The sequence below is a fragment of the Aedes aegypti genome, chromosome 2, assembly GCF_002204515.2.
Source record: "Aedes aegypti strain LVP_AGWG chromosome 2, AaegL5.0 Primary Assembly, whole genome shotgun sequence".
Lineage (NCBI taxonomy): Eukaryota > Metazoa > Arthropoda > Insecta > Diptera > Culicidae > Aedes > Aedes aegypti.
Window position 1 is genome coordinate 441,232,806 of NC_035108.1, and position 16,334 is coordinate 441,249,139.

The window sequence follows — 16,334 nt, forward strand, 5'->3', positions numbered from 1 at the left end:
CATAGGGCTCTGCACAAAAATCAATCTCTCTCCTTCACTCCTTCATGAAATTAGTAAACAACAAGGCCAGTAAATCAAAATCCCATGCAAAATCAAAACAGTGCAGAGCCCCATACTTGATACCGCCAAGCTGATACATTCTACATTGGTCCACACAGGTCCAAGTGGATTGACTCCAGCACTTCCTTCGCTCGAACACCACATGACTTACATTGAAGCTTTTGGTGATTGTGTACCGCGCATGGTACACAGTTCTTCATAGTGGTACCACTGATGCCCATACCAGTCAGCATCGTAGTCAACCGCTTGACATTGTGGACGTTGAGATGAGCCAGACGGCGATGCCACAGCTCCAAATTGCCACATGGTTTAGCGACAAACGATTCGTTCCGTGCAGAGGGATTCGACTTATATAACTATAACGGCCTTACTGGCCTTACTTATTCCTAAGGAAACACCTAGATAATTATATCTATTAAGCATTTCTTCACTGAAGGAAATTTTTTTAACAAAACTGAAGAAGTACTTGAAAATAGTTCCTGAGCGTAAACTACGTCAGTCCCATGTTCACAATTATACATTTTTATGAGCGATAGATTGTAGCTCAAAGATTATTTGTTACGTCAATTTACGTGAAAAAAAATCCTAAACAAAGTCACACGCCCTATACTGCCGTGAATCGCAAGTCAGTCCCATCTGCATTTTCGTCAAAATTGAGTTGAGCTCGGTTTTCAATATATCTTCCAATGCTCTTTCAGCTGCACTAATGAGATTGTTCGGAAAAATGGGAAGAAACAGCAAGTCAAATTGTCCCATAATGAAAAGTAACCGCACATCAGTCCCACTACGGATTTCCGCACCGTGTAACACAAAAATGAACCGTGTTTTTAACAACATCATATTTTTCTCGGAAACATATCGTAGTGAAAAGCAAATTGTGAAAGTTTCATCAAGATTCTAACATGTTCCAATCCCCAGGCATTGTTTGGATATTCGTATGAAAAACGAGTTTGGAAATTTCACAGCCCATTTTCTCAATGCCTACTTTTTACAGATGGGACTGACTTACGATTCAAGGCAGTATATCGAGATCTCATGGACCAACGGATTCCGATGAAATTTATCCGAAAACAGTAAAAATTTACCCTACTTCGTTAATAATATTTAACCGAACTTTTCAACTGTTCAGATTACGGTGAAATTCACGGATTACTGTAAAATATCTATAGTGTGTAGGAAATACTGTAAAGTACTGTGATACGTTACAAATTTCTTGCGAAGGTTTGTTATTTCTCTATAAAATGCGATTGAAGTTAACTTTGCGTTTTTAGTTGTATTCCCCTGGAATAAATCGAAAGCGGCGACGCACAGATCTGAGTGAAGGTTCATTAGAACTAAGGGTATGCGATATGGATTTTTGCCATGTCGATACGAAACGAAACGATACGCGGAATATATTGCGCTGATAATGACAAAACGAAACGAAATTTAAAAATGTTTCGTGAAACTCGATACGAAACCAAATATCTCACGGGATTTTTCGAAACGAAACGAAATTTTTGAATTTGTTTCGCGGATTACACGTTTAAGTTTTTTTTCTTGTCAAAAGCTGGAAATTTGACAATAGGCATAAAAATGCCTTTTTAAATCCTCTACCATAGGGGTCGTACACAAATTATGTCACGCTCCAAAGGGGGGGGGGAGGTGGTCAGACATACCGTGACAAGCCTTACAAAATTTTTAAAGGACTCATACAAAAAGCGTGGCAAGAGGGGGAGGGGAGAGGGGGTCGAGAAAGTCGAAATTTAGCGTGACATAATTTGTGTACCATCCCATATAGCAACCTTAGCGTTGCTCAGCGAAATCCTTGCATGTTTTGGTAAAACTCTTTTCTATTTGTTTGAAATCTTCTTAATAACTTTATAAGGTTTCATTTCAACATATCTGACACTCACACAAGGCAATGAGTGGGTTTAATTTATTTGTAACAACTAAGAAGTGGGTCGAAAAGCAGTTACAAACATTTAAAACAATCTCAAAAATATTAAGAGGAGTCCAAAACTAATTTGATTTTTAGAAACGCCTTACAATTTTGACGTTAACTACGTCTTACGGCAATATACTGGGTGTCAATTGAAAATCTAAAATGTTGGGACCGTCACGATATTATGTTAGAGTTTGTACTAAAGGAAAGCTGCAACTATGAAAATCGACTAAAATTCAAATGCAAAAAATCACTTGGCGTAGTTAACGTCATGCGTTCATGTCTTGTACACAACCCCCTCTGATTTTTGCTGTACTTTATGCTTTGTGGCTTGAATGAATGTGATTGGGGACACAAATCGATAAGTGATCATGAAAACACTAAACTGAAAAGCAAACTCTGTCCCAGTTGGAATACAACGCAAGAAAGAAGAAGAATAATAAGTAGAACAGAGGAATCACTGGAATATTTGCTTTAGTATTTGCTGGAGTATTGAATTAAATTAAATTTAAAAAATCCATCAACACATACCTAAGAAATCAATCAAGATTAATTTAAAAGAACTGCAAAAGTAATAAACTCCAAGAGATATTGCGACAGCAACTTAACCAGGATTGCCTGTTGGAGTTAATTTAGAAGTTCTTAATAAATTTTCTGGAAAAGCCTTGCATAAACTGTGAAGCAATTCTTGGAGTGATCAAATCTGGATGAATGCAAACTTTTAGAGTAAACCTTGTAGAAAATACTGAAGGTATTTCTATTATTTTGTAGAGCAAATACTGGAGAAATGATCCTATTCCAAAATCTGTGAAGGAATTTCTGGACGATTAAAGATTGTTGATATTATCTCATTTTCAGATTCTTTGTTTAAAACTGACTACAAAATCACATTTTCACTAAATTTTAAGCCTCGAGAGTATCTTAAATTTTTTTTGAAAATTTCGAAAAAAAAAGTTTTGAACCTGCACTACATAGCATAGAGGAACCGCAAATAAGATTGACAAGTTCACCCATGTTCGTTCAGACAATCCGTCTTTCAATGAGCTAAATTTAATGTTTGGTTTATTTTTTTTTCTCGAAATCTAGATGTGCAAAAATCGAAAAAAAACTGTTGCGCTTTTCTATTGTGAAATACTCTAGGTACCCCACCAAACTTGAATCTAAATCCGGAACCAATTATGATGGTGCTTGCAATGCATGAACCAAATTTATAACTGAATTGTGATTTTTACTAAAACATATCATCAAAATCGATCGAAAGATGGCGAAACTAGAGAATTTTGAAACTTGATGTCGGTATTGAAAAGGTTAAGACCTTTGCCTTGCGGCATTTGGCTTCCAATACTTGTAATGATATATTATCAATATTCGCATTTTTTTTTAATTGGGGGTCATGAAAATTATGTCACGTTATAAGAAGAGAGAGAAGTTGGTGGTGTGGTACAGCGTGAATAAACCTAGATTCATTTTTCGATATAAAATAATGTATGCATCTTCCTTGTTTAAGGTGAATATAAATCGAAGGCATACCTCAGAATTTCGAGAGCACAAATCTAACGAACCCGACAGCGGTTCAAGCTGAACACTTGATCGATTGGCCATCGAGTAACCAATCGATAGAGTTTTCAGCTTGAATGGACGTCGTGTTCTTTAGATTTGTGCTCTTGAAAATTTAAGGTGTGGCTTTGGATCACCCAAATCAACGCGATTTATTACGGCGACAGCGATAAACAATCGCTGCGATTTCGCTGCTACATGTAGAGTTTTATGACACAACAACGAAATCGAGGCGATTTTTTGTCGCCATCGCGGAAAAAATCGCGTTGATTTGGAAGAGCTGTTCTTATGCAGAGTTAGAAGTGACGTCATAGCGGGAAAGCAAGAGAGAGAACTAATGCGCGCATCAATAATCTGCACCACCTGAGCAAATCCAGAACATTAGGGACTCACGCTCCGCAGCTTTTTTTTGACATTTGTGTACAAACATTTTTTGCGATATATTAACGGATTTGCTCAAAAGGACACGCGATGTTCCCCGGAGGAAACTGTGGCTTTGCTCTCTTCATTCTTATGGAAGATAACATTGCGGTAGTTCATCAAACGCAGTTGGTCCTTTCCTGGGCTATTCGCCGCGAGGAATTTAGGGCAAATGGGCGTTTTTGGAAACTTTACAACGGCAGTGCAGTTTATCACATCCTGCGGACCAGTCAATACTACAGTTATCCCACAGTTATGGATAGCACACAGATATTTATCAAAGTTGGATTAAACGGAGAATATCTCATCAAATAGAGTAGCAATTACGCAGAACCCATTTTACTTACGCGAACCATAAATCTATACAGCATCGCAATCAACAATAACATGCTTAAACACATTTGTTCCATTCGTAGGAAATAAAATGTCATTCATATGCCTAGAAGCGTTGATTCATATTTGTGGGGCATTGAAACCCATACCACAGTTATGAATCTAAGATAAGACGATTCCTAAAGAAACGCCAAAACGTATGCTTTCACTGCACACCATTCGTTTCCCTCGCAGATAATTTGCTGTTATAGTGTTCTGATCCATGATATGAGTCGATTTGATCCGTAATACGGACCCATTTTCGCGAAATTCCGTTTTGTTCCGTTTGTTTTCAATTTTCCGTGGAAATATTTTAACAATTTGGCGAAACGAAACGAAATAACAAAATACAAATTTCGCCTGTGCGAGTTCCGTGGAATTCCGCGGAATTTGGTTTCGAAGCGTATTTGACGGAATCATTCGGTATTTCGCATACCCTTAATTAGAACACATTCACAGTGATCGTTCCCTTTACAATCGACTGTTAGAATTGCTCACTCAAAGTGATTCAACTTATCTCTCCTCATTCCACCCGGAGATAAACACAAATAACTTCACAAACTTCGACTCGGAGGAGTTCTCAAATCAGTCAAATGCAGGAAATATTTTCATAATTGATTTATTTGACGTATGCTTGGAAAAGTTTTGCGCTTAAATGGTAAGTTTTTTCTTTCAGTTTTGTGTTTAATTTGAAGAGTTTAAAGTGTTTAAAACTAACTAACAATCCATTCGTTTTGCAATCTTACTTCTTTTGATTAGCTTTTTTATCGTTATTGTGGGTTACTTGGTAGAGTAATCGTTCTACAAAGGTAATTTTATGGAAATTTTCTTACAGTTTACAAGTCTTCTGAAACAATTCTTTGGAAAATAAATTACAAACTGAAATAAAATCAATCAATGATAATTTTACAATAAAAAAACGAAAAACATAGTATAAAATTTTGTCTACAGATATCAAACCTACAATTCTAGTCGTGCTCGATCGTGTCGCTAAGATTTTTGGTTTCAACTAAATTCTTTCCAGTGGGGGGTTGCAAAAGTTTAACTTTTTTCTCTCCTATTTACTGACTATAACTCTAGAATCTATTACATAAAATTAAACAATATCAATATCACCAAAGAAAATATTTGAACTACAATTAGAGCGTTTGTGCAGAAATCGAGAGGGGGAACTGGGACTGTACAAGGAAGTGTTCTTACAATCTAAAGAGGGATCTTAAAAGTAGCAATATGTCGTTGGATTGATTAAGCCAATGATCATCATCGTAATACTATTAGTTAGTGAGCCTGGTCAATGGGGTTAGGCGTGTAGGCTAAGTCAGAAATTAATTTGCTAATAGTGAGCATAGGGTGAAACAGTTACTACATTCGGTCCTCAAGAATATGTACAAATCGCGCCGGATTGCTTCAGGACCGCCGAGAATCGCTTGGTATTTTGGTCCAACTAACAGCTCGTATTTACAGGTGGATTGTGTGGGAAGGTTCACCTCTAGGTGGAAACCTCTATCGTGTCATTGTTGTTCATCGAGTACTTGTCGGAGTCGATGTTGATCATATCGCTCTCTACATCACTGGAGCCGTCCTCGAGATCCGGTTCCACCGTGGTCACATCGATGGGCGTGTAGATATGTCCACCGGTGCCATGCGGATGGGATCCGTACAATGGGGCTCCCGAGTAGGTCACCTTGCCCATGAAGGAACGAATCTCGTCGAAGCAGTTGTCCTCCCGTTCGGCCTCGTTGGACGAAGGAGAATCGCCAAGGCCGAGACCAAGTCCGGCCGCGTCGGCGTCGTGCTTCTTCAGGTGCCGATCGAGATTCGTCTGCTGGCCGAAGCAGCGCTCGCATAGGTGACACTTGAATGGCCGCTCTTTGTTGTGAATGTTACGCACATGACGCTGCAAATTACTAGAGATACTAAATGACCGTTCACAGTACCGACATTTGTAGGGCTGCTCACCGGTGTGGGTGCGTAAGTGGCGCGTCAGATTGGCCGAGCGGGGAAAGATTTTGCCGCAGAATTTGCACGAATAGCGATCCTTGACCTTGCCACCTCCGGTTAGGCCACCGGCGGCCATGATGGCCTCGTGAAAGGGCTTCGGGGGAAACGAGCCGGCCGCGGAGGCATTTCGCTTGAGCATGTCAAAGTTGGGCCCAAGGGAGCCCAAAAAATTGAACGGCGGCCGTTGAAAGTTCGGTATTCCGGGACGGTACATGGCCTCCAGTAGCATCGGATAGATGGGACGCGGATAGGAAATTTGCTGAGCACCTGGCGACGATGGCGATGCTGGGGGACGAGGCGAAGGCGTCGGCGATGGACTCGTCGGAACGGTCATTTGGGGCGAAGTGATCGGTTTAGGCGAGGGGACTGGAATCGGTGCTGGCTCGGATGTCGGAGGTGGTGTCGGAGTTGGAGTCGTCACCTCGATCGGCGTCGGACTGCGAGCTTCATTTTTCTTTTTGGTTACACTGAGATCTAAGGGCTGCTCCGAAGCACTTTCGACTTTGGGAATCTGAAATGAGACAATTTGATTAGCGCTATCCGTGGATTTAAAGCATTTCAAGATATTTATTACCTTCGCTGGCACCACTTCTTCCTTTTTCTCGTCTTCCTCGTCATCTTCGTCTTCCTCGTCCTCTTCATCGTCGTCTTCTTTGACCACATCGATCGAAGGCTTCCTTCGCTTGCCCAGCAAAGATACTGGAGACTGTCGCTCCTCCTTGATGTCCAACGATCCAGTAGATGATGCCGTTGAACACATGGAGAAATTCTTGACGCGAATCGATCCACCGGACGGCAATTCATCATCCTCTGAGCTGTGGACTTCAAGCGATGATACGCCCCGCGATGCTGAACTGCTATTCAAGGAGCCATTCTCCCGGCTGCGGCTCAGAGGTTCTGCCTTGATGTGGTTGTTATTGGTCAACTGGGTCGTCGTCACCGTTGCCGAGGGTGCCACTGGAGTTGAGGTCATCGAAGGAATCGAGTTGAAGTTGACCGGAATGGGGCGTGCGGGCGATGGTCTGAGATGGTTGGTGGCTTCCTCCGCTGTTGGAGGGGAGATCTTCATCGTTTGCTGACCGTACTGCTCCATTAGGTTAACGTGCCGCGGAGAAGGAGTGGTGCGTTCCAGCTCAACTGGGGCCGGAGCAGGCTTGGGGAAGAACGGCAATGGGAATTGGGGAGCTTGGGCAGGGTTTGGTGGGAAGATACCGGACATTCCGGGATACGGATGGAATCCGGGTGGGAAGAAGGGACTTCCGTGGAACATAAAGAACGGATTGGGTGGGGTGGCCATATTGTGCGGCAAGTTCGGTACTCTAGACGCCTGCTGTTGGTGGGCGGCTGCTGCGGCTGCGGCCGCTGCTGCTGCCGTCGAAGGATGCAAAGGACCTCCACCGACGGTGGTTGAATCACAGAAACGCTTATGCTTCGAAAGCGACGTATCGGTGCTGAAGCTTTGTCCGCACTTGTTGCAGTTGATTTGCATGCGGCAGTCCGCATGCATACGTCTGTGCCGGCACAGGTTCGAGAACTGGGTGTACGCCTTGAAGCACACTGCGCACTTGAACGGCTTTACCGACGAGTGGATGTGGGTGTGCTGCTTCAGGCCGGACGAGGTCGCGAACGTTTTTCCGCACTCGGGGCAGGCGTGACTCCGGGCACCGACGTGGTGAGTGCGGATGTGTCGCTGGAGGTTCGACGGATCAGTGAAGACCTGTTGGGAGGGAAAAGGAGAGAGTATATTGGTTAATTAGTTGAATGATGTTAGCAACTGTGCTTGTGTGAGGGTAACGAAAAATTGGGAACTTGAATATAAAATACTAATAATGAAAAGAGATCACAATTTGGTAAATCTTTGGCGAGATGCTTTAGTGATTGAATACTGGAAAGAAACTTGTTGAATTCTTGCAAAGATTACGCGCTGATCATTGAAAAAATCATTTCTATTATGATGATGACAAACTTTAAAGAATTCCTTGATGGATTCTTTGTCCACAATTTGGTGGATCTACTACAAAATTCTTAAAGTATTCCATTACAAATCCTTGGAAAACCTTCCTTACGGCATATTGTTGGATTTTTGACAAGATCCCTAGAAGATTCATCGTTACAATCTTTACAAATTTTGTTTGGATGTTTAACGGATCCTCGATTGCATGCTTAGTACTCTTGCCTACACAGTACCTAGACAGGCATTCATGGAAACTAATTTGATGAATTGTGCCAGAGGGTGCCAGAAGTGGGTAGAACCGTAATGTGTCATATGCTAGTGGCCGGTCTCTGCCTAAACAGAGAACGGCACGTAGTAAGCAGAAAAGAAATGATTTCACCGTAGAAAGAAAGGTAGCTGAAGCGCTAGGCCTATGAACCAGAGCTACAGTATTGAACAAAACATTTGCGATTTTTTGATTTAACATACAAAACGATCAACGTTAAAGAGTTAGATCTGCGTTATTTATGGATCGATATGAAAATGATTTTCACAGTTCTTCAGGTATAACTTGAATTTCAACATATATTTTTGAATGGTTCGTTATTATTTGATAACCGATGCCGTCAATAAAATACGTTCATGATAATAAAATGTCCATTCACGGGCAGTTGTTGGTCAGAAAACCGTATAAAATGTTGTAACCTAAGTTGCTACGCTGCATTTCTGTTCCAAAAATGTTCCATTTCTATACTAAATAGTACCAAAAGCTGAAGTGCTGAGTTGCAATGTTTTATCAAATTGAATCATTCGTCATTGCATTCTGGAAGTCGGGATCCGTTTGGTCATTGGCATCAGATTATGCAGTCCACAGACGACTCAGACCGTTTGACCAACATTGACTACGCCCCCATGGTGATGCTCGAGCATCGTGTTGGTGCTATGTTTGACCGTGTGCGATGCTACTTGACGAATCAAGTTGACCGTTTGTGAAACATGTTTGAAAGTTGGCGAATCGGTCGACCAACATCAAACGAGGTTGATTTTAGTCAAACCGCTGGTAAGCGGATCCAAGTGTTTGATTTTACACCAAAGATTTCTTCCGAATATAATTCATCATCGAACTATTTCATTTGAAAATCTATCAGGTTTTTTTCCCGATGTATAACCAGAACTTCCAAAAGAATTTCAAATTCTCCATGGAACTATTTCTAGCGGAATCTCTTAAGGAACAGATTCCGCTTGAGATACACCACGGGATTCCACCGGGAAACTCTACAAATATTTACCACGATTTCCTCTTGAAGTTCCGATAATATTTTCCCTCAACTCTGTTATTGAAATGCTTGGTGGAATCTCTGAACAAATTCATTTTAGAATTCCTGGAAAAAATCATGGTCGGCAATGATGATGAAGTCTCCTTAAGAATTCTGAAAGAAATCCTTAGAGAAAATATTTTGGTAGAATCACTTAAAGATTACCTGGTGTAATCCTCGAGAATATTCATATTGGAATCTTTTAAATAATTCCTGGAGGAATTCCACAAAAAACTACTATGAGAATCTCTGAAAGAAATATTTGTCCAATAGAATTGATCATAGGAAATTTGGAAAAATTTGTGATTCCTGTTGGAATGGCTGGAGCATTTCCTAATGGAATCTCTATAGGAATTCCACTTGTAGTCTTTGGAGGAAATTCAGGAAGAATCAAAAGAAAAATTGCTGGTCAAACCCTGGAGAAATTCTCGTTTGAATCTCTAGAGGGATTCCTGGTTGAGTGCTTGAATATGCAGGGAGTATTTCATGTTGAAACTCTGATGTAATACTTGATAGAATCCATAGAAAAATTACTGGTGGAAACGCTGAAGGCTTTTTCGACGATATTCTGGTGGAATCGCTAGTCAAATTCCATGAAAAAATACTGGTGGATTTCCATGAGAAAAAACTGGTGGAATCCCTGAAATAACTCTTGATCCAAATTCTGAAAGAATTGCTGGTACAAATTTCAGGTGAAATCCCTCTGGTAGAGTCCTTGTTGGACAAATTTCCTGTGGAGTTCGTAGGGGAATCCCTGGAAAAGTTCTGGTGCAATCCCTGGAGGTCTTCCTCGTAGAATCTTTGTAGAAATTCCAAGTGGTTTCCTTGGAGGATATATTAGTGTAACACCTGGAAGAAATCCTAGTGAAACCGTTGATAAAAGTCCTGGTTAAATTCCTTAGAGCATTATTATTGGAATCTATGAAGGAACTGCAGAGGAATCACCCAAGAAAAAAAAAATGGTGGATTCCCTGGTAGAATTCTTTGCGGAAATTCTGGTGTCCCGGCTCTTAGCTCTCCCATTTTCAGCCGATTTCAGCCGTTTCAAGCCATTTGAAGCCATTTTTAACCGTTTCATGCCATTACAAATTATGTTAAGTCATTTTTAGCCGTTTCAAGCCTGTTTCAAGACTGTTTTAGGCATTCTAAGTCAATATTAACCAATTTAGCCGTTGATAGCCATTTCAAGCCATTTATAACCGTTTTAAGCCATTCTAAGCAAATTAAAACCATATTTAGTCGTTTAAAACCATTTTTAATCATATGAAGCCATTTTTAGCCTTTTTTTTATTATTTTACATTTTAAGTCATTTTTAGCCATTTTAAGCCAATTTTAATCATTTCAAATAATTTTAAGCCATTTTAGCTATTTTAAGACATTTTAAGCATTTTCCAGCCGTTTTTAGCCATATTTTGCGGTTCAAGGCAATTTTAAGCCAAATAGTTTTAAGTCATTCTAAGCCATTTTAAGCCGTTTTTAGTTATTTTATGCCATTCTCAGCAGTTTTTAGCCGATTTAAGCCGTGTCAAGCCATTTTGGCCATGTTTAGCTTTTCGTTTTTGATTATTGATTTAACCGTATTTAGCCATTTTTAGCAGTTTTAAACCATTTTAAGCAATATTTAGGCGTTCTTTGCCGTTTCTAGGCAATTTTAGGCCATTTTTAATGGTTTTAAGCCATTTTAAGCCATTCTCATCCGTTTTCAGCCGCTTGAACCGTTACAAGCCATTTTAAGCAATATATAGCCGATATTAGCCGTATACAACGATTTTAACCCAATTTTTATCATTTTTAGGTGTTTAAGCTATTTCAAGCCATTCTTAGCCGGTTTTAGCCGTTCTAAAAAATTTTAAACCGTTTCAAGCCATTTGAAACCATTTTTACCCTTTTTCAATTATTTTAAGACATGTCTAGTAGCCTGGGACACGGTTATATGAAAAATTTAGATTCTCGCTCCAGTCCACTTTTTGGATTGCATTTAGGTCCCATAACAACTGTACAAAAATTTAGCTCGATCGAAGAAACTATATTTTAGCGCCAGCCGTTCAAAGTTTGTATGGGATTTACTATGCGAAAACTTACTTTTGCAAAGAAAAATCGCCAGAGGTCGCCCATTATCCTCTATAAAAATTCTGAACACAGATCTCGATAGCTATTTCTACGATGAACAACATTGCCGAAGACCGCAAAGCAATCCGATGCTTGTGAATAAAGTTATTAAGCATGGACTATTCGAAAATTTTGCCCGATTTTGTTACTATTGTTATTCTTTCACGTATTAATCAACGTCGCCTTGCCAATAGCTTTTCTTTGAATAACTTTTTGCACAAGTGTCGGATTGTTTCTTGGTCTTCGGCAATATTCTTCATCGTCAAAATATCTATCGAAGTCTGTGTTCAGAATTTTTATAGAGGTCAATGGGCGACTTCTGACGATTTTTCTTTGCAAAAGTAAGTTTTCCTATAGTAAATCCCATACAAACTTTGAACGGCTGGCGCTAAAATATAGTTTCTCCGATCGAGCTGAAATTTTGCACAGTTGGTATGGGACCTAAATGCAATCCAAAAAGTGGACTGGAGCGAGAATCTAAATTTTGTCCCACACTAATGTCTAGCCATTTTTAAGCCTTTCAAGCCATTTTAGCCGTGTTAAGCCATTTTTTTTTAACGTGAGTGTAAAAATGTCTTATAAAAATGATATAGTAGAATCCCTAAAAGAAATACTAGAAATACCCCTGGAGAAACTCCTGGTGAAATTCACTGGAAAAATTCCTGCTGGAAATGTTGGAGAAATCTCCTGACGAATTCCTGGAGGATTTTTTGGAAAATTTTCTGATAGAGTTCTTCGCAATCCCAGCAGGAATTTATTGAGTAGTTAAAGTGATTATTCTTGGAGAAATTCCTGGAACCATTGAACAAATTCCTGGAGGATTATCTACCCAAAGTTTATCAAATAATTTCACTTTCAATTCTACGAGAATTATCACACGAAACTCTCGCACTCATTCCACCAGGCATTCCACCAGGAATTCATACAGAAATTCTACAACGTATTCTCGTAGGAATACCATTATTTTGTAAGACCAAGCTGAGGGTGCTGGGTTCAAATCCAATCGGTCGAGGATCTTTTCGGGTTGAAAATTTTCTCGAATCCCAGGGTAGAAAGTATCTTCATACTTGCCATACGATATTAACATGGAAAATGGCCAAGGCTCTCAGTTAATAACAGTGGAAGTGCTCATGAGAGCATCAAGTTGAGAAGCAGGCTCTGTCTCAGAGCCAGAAAGAAGAAGAGAAGACATGAATATCAACTAGATATCCTTAAAGGATTCCATGAAATATTTCTTTAGGAAATCCACAAGGATTTTTTTCAAAGACTTTTTTCGAGGAGCACACTATGAACTCCTTGAGGGATCCCATCAGGAATTCCTCCAGGAATCAGTAATTACCTCATGGATTTCGAAAAGATTTGCTCATCAGAATTTTTTGTTTTTGTTTCAGTTCAGCAGAAATGTTCGTCTCTTTCCATCACTGCTCAAGGATTTTTCTCAGCAATTCCTTCAAGAATTCTTACATGGACTACTTCCGGAATTCTTTCAGTGATATCTTCAAGTTTTGGTTTGTTTTATTTTTCTGGTGTGAGTGGAATTCCTGGTGGAATCCCTTGGGAAGTTTCTAATGGAATTCTTAGTTGAATATCATGAGGGCTTCCCGGTGGAATCGCAGAAGAAATGCTGCTAGAATATCAGGATAAATTCCAGGTAGGCTTTCTGGAGAATTCTTGATGAAATCCCCGGCACAATTTATTTTGGAATACATGGATAAATTTTTGGAGGATATCTCTGAAAAAAATCCTGTAGAAATATCTTTGTGAAAGTTCCTTTGAAAATTCTTGAAAAAAAAAATCCTAGAAATATACCTGAAGGAATTCGTGGCAAAGCTTTAAAAGAAATATTTACCACTAGTGGTCCCGGCAAACTTCGTTTTGCCATCAAGTAGGCTGTTGGAAAACGTCAAGAAATCCCCCATACAAATTACACCTTAGTCTTCTCCCGTTTTCCCGATAAATCCGGCGACTTTCCTGAAATTTTTCTTCGCACGTACACGTCGCATCCCTTGAGGAGTGCAACAGTGAAAATCTTGCGGCAATCCGTTGGACCGTTCTCAAGCCATTTCGTGACATACAAACATCATTCCATTTTTATTTATATAGATTATTTATATAGATTTGCCGATAATAGCACAAGGGGAATTTTTGAAGAAATTCTTCGAGAAATTTTAGAAGTAATTCCTAGAAAATTGGTGGCAGAATTCCTTGAAAAATCCTTGGAAGCATCCCTATAAGAATCCCAAGGCCAAGATTCTCAAGAAAGGGTCCGTGGACGCGTGAAAAGCTCGCTGAAACGAGGACCTTGCAGCAAGTCGTTTTTCGATGGTTTCCAAGGTTGGGAGACAGTACCTGAACGAAACTGTTGAAGGAATTTCCATAGAAATACAAAATTGTGGAACAATTAGCGATGGAGTATCTGGAATTGCATGGAATACCTTCCGAAGAAATTTCTAAGCAAATATTCAGATGAGTCACTAAAGAAATTCCTGGTTAAAACTTTCAAGGGATTGCTGATGGAAAACTTGGAGGAATCTCCGAAAAAAAATCAAACACAAATTTCTTGTTCAATCTCTGTAGAAAATCCTAAAGGAATGTTTAGAATTCTTGAAGGCATCGCTGGAGAAACTCCTGGTTGAATTGCTTATGGAATCTCCGCACACATATTGGGAATTCCTGGATGAATCATTGGAAGTATCGCTGGAAGAATTTCTAAAGAAACTTTTAAAGGAATCCCGTAAATTCCTGGAGAAACTTTAATGAAAATTGTGGAGAAATACGTAGTGAAATATCCGTATTCGTCATGCCTTTATAAATACCAGGACAAACAGTTGGAAGAATGTCTGGAAAATTTAGTTGGGAAAAGCATGATAAAGTTTCTGAAAGAATACTTGAATTTAATTTAATATTTAATATCTGAAGTAGTTCCTGGAGGAATTTATGACGAATATTTTAGGAAACCCTTGAAGATATTTTGGGAATCCCTGATGAAACTTAAAGAACACTATCAACAGGAATGCATGTAGAATTCCCTTTCGACATTTTTGTAGGGATTTCTGGAAGAGCCTCTCTGGATCCCTGGAGGAAATCATTCTGAAAGGAATTGTATGCACATCCCTGATGGAATTTTATGAGAAATTTCAAATTTTCGAAGGATTTCTTGATGGAATCTAGGAATAATTCCATGTAACATTCACGAAGGAATATCTGGAGACATGTTTGAAGAGTTACTGGAAACATTATTTGCAGAATTTTTGATGAAATACCTGGATAAATACTGTATTAAAAATTTTGGATCAATACCTGGATGGATTTCTGGATGAATTGCAGAAGGAATTTTCCTAAATTTCCTTGAAAGAATAATTGAAAGAATTTCTGGACGAATGCCGGAAGAATTTAGAATTAATTTTAACCTTTGATATCTTGGTCTTGGTGATATTCAAAATCATCGCTAGACGACGATGTATAGGTGTCAAATGTACATCTCATATACCCGAACGAAGTTTAGACTGCGAAACGATGATCCCATGTGCTTTGGGGTAATCGAGTTCAATTCGCCTACGAGCGTCTGGGTCTCTCAAGGGGCTCCGCAGCTTGTAGGTTGGAGCGCTCATCTAGCGAATAAGGAGTCGTGGGTTCGATCCCCACCGAAGCAAGTGGTTTTTTTTCGCAGTTTGAATTTCAATTTGTAAATTTGACACGTGTTTCGTTGTATACATGTAAACTTCAGAACGTCAAAACCTTAAAACAGCAAGATTTGACAGTTCGTCAAGCGGTCGTACGAACATAAATTAGTTTGACTGAATCGCGGGTGGCATCAAAGTTTGTCAAACAGACTGAACGTTTGTGGGCTGCATTAAATCTCAGTTTGTATAGAAGTGCGGGTTAAGACTGAATCAGGAGTCCGGATGCTTTCAAATTACTTTGGTCGCGCGGAATGTGAAATGATAGTGTGTCCGATAAAAGCCTCGTCGTCGCACAGTGGTCGCACATCATACAAATGTTGATCAAAAGGGCAAAAATTTAATTGAAATCTGGTTAAACTCTTAATTTAAAGATGTTTGAGAAAAAAAAAACAGTTTTTTTTCGTAAATCGTGTCTAACTTTCTCAAGATATTCAAAAATACATGTAAACTTCAGAACGTCAAAACCTTAAAACAGCAAGATTTGACAGTTCGTCAAGCGGTCGTACGAACATAAATTAGTTTGACTGAATCGCGGGTGGCATCAAAGTTTGTCAAACAGACTGAACGTTTGTGGGCTGCATTAAATCTCAGTTTGTATAGAAGTGCGGGTTAAGACTGAATCAGGAGTCCATTTTTCCTGAAGAACGCCTTCCGACTCAATGCGCGTCACAAACTAGTCTGTTGTCTAGTGTGATTTCTTAAAGAAGGTACAGGGAGTTGATTGCTCTCTCTCTCTACAACAACATGGTGCTATGTATATTTTCAACTTTTAGTGGATTACATCATTTATATTTTTATTACCACAATTTAATCTCAATATTCCTTAGCACATAAATATGATTGGTTATGTTTTATGGAAAGTAATTCAGTATTTCATTCTTGTAATCTGATATACAAAATAAGTTAAATTTGTTGTAACAAAAAAGTGGTATGTTATGTACTATTGACGTCAGGTATT

At 39.4% G+C, this 16,334-nt stretch overlaps 1 protein-coding gene across 6 annotated transcripts in view; it reads right to left on the reverse strand.

Annotated features, from left to right (window-relative positions):
- Positions 1-4,936: 4,936 nt before the first annotated feature.
- LOC23687649 (transcription factor hamlet) overlaps positions 4,937-16,334 on the reverse strand; it is a 453,938-nt gene continuing 442,540 nt past the window's right edge. For 5 of the 6 annotated variants that reach the window (XM_021847868.1, XM_011495189.2, XM_021847871.1 and 2 more), the window contains exons 8-9: positions 6,909-8,051; positions 4,937-6,845 (exon numbers count right to left, since the gene is read on the reverse strand). In XM_021847868.1, coding sequence (XP_021703560.1) covers positions 5,823-6,845; positions 6,909-8,051 — 2,166 coding nt within the window. In that variant the 3' untranslated portion in view covers positions 4,937-5,822. The remainder of the gene's footprint in view (positions 6,846-6,908; positions 8,052-16,334) is intronic. The other variant, XM_021847872.1, reaches the window with a different exon arrangement.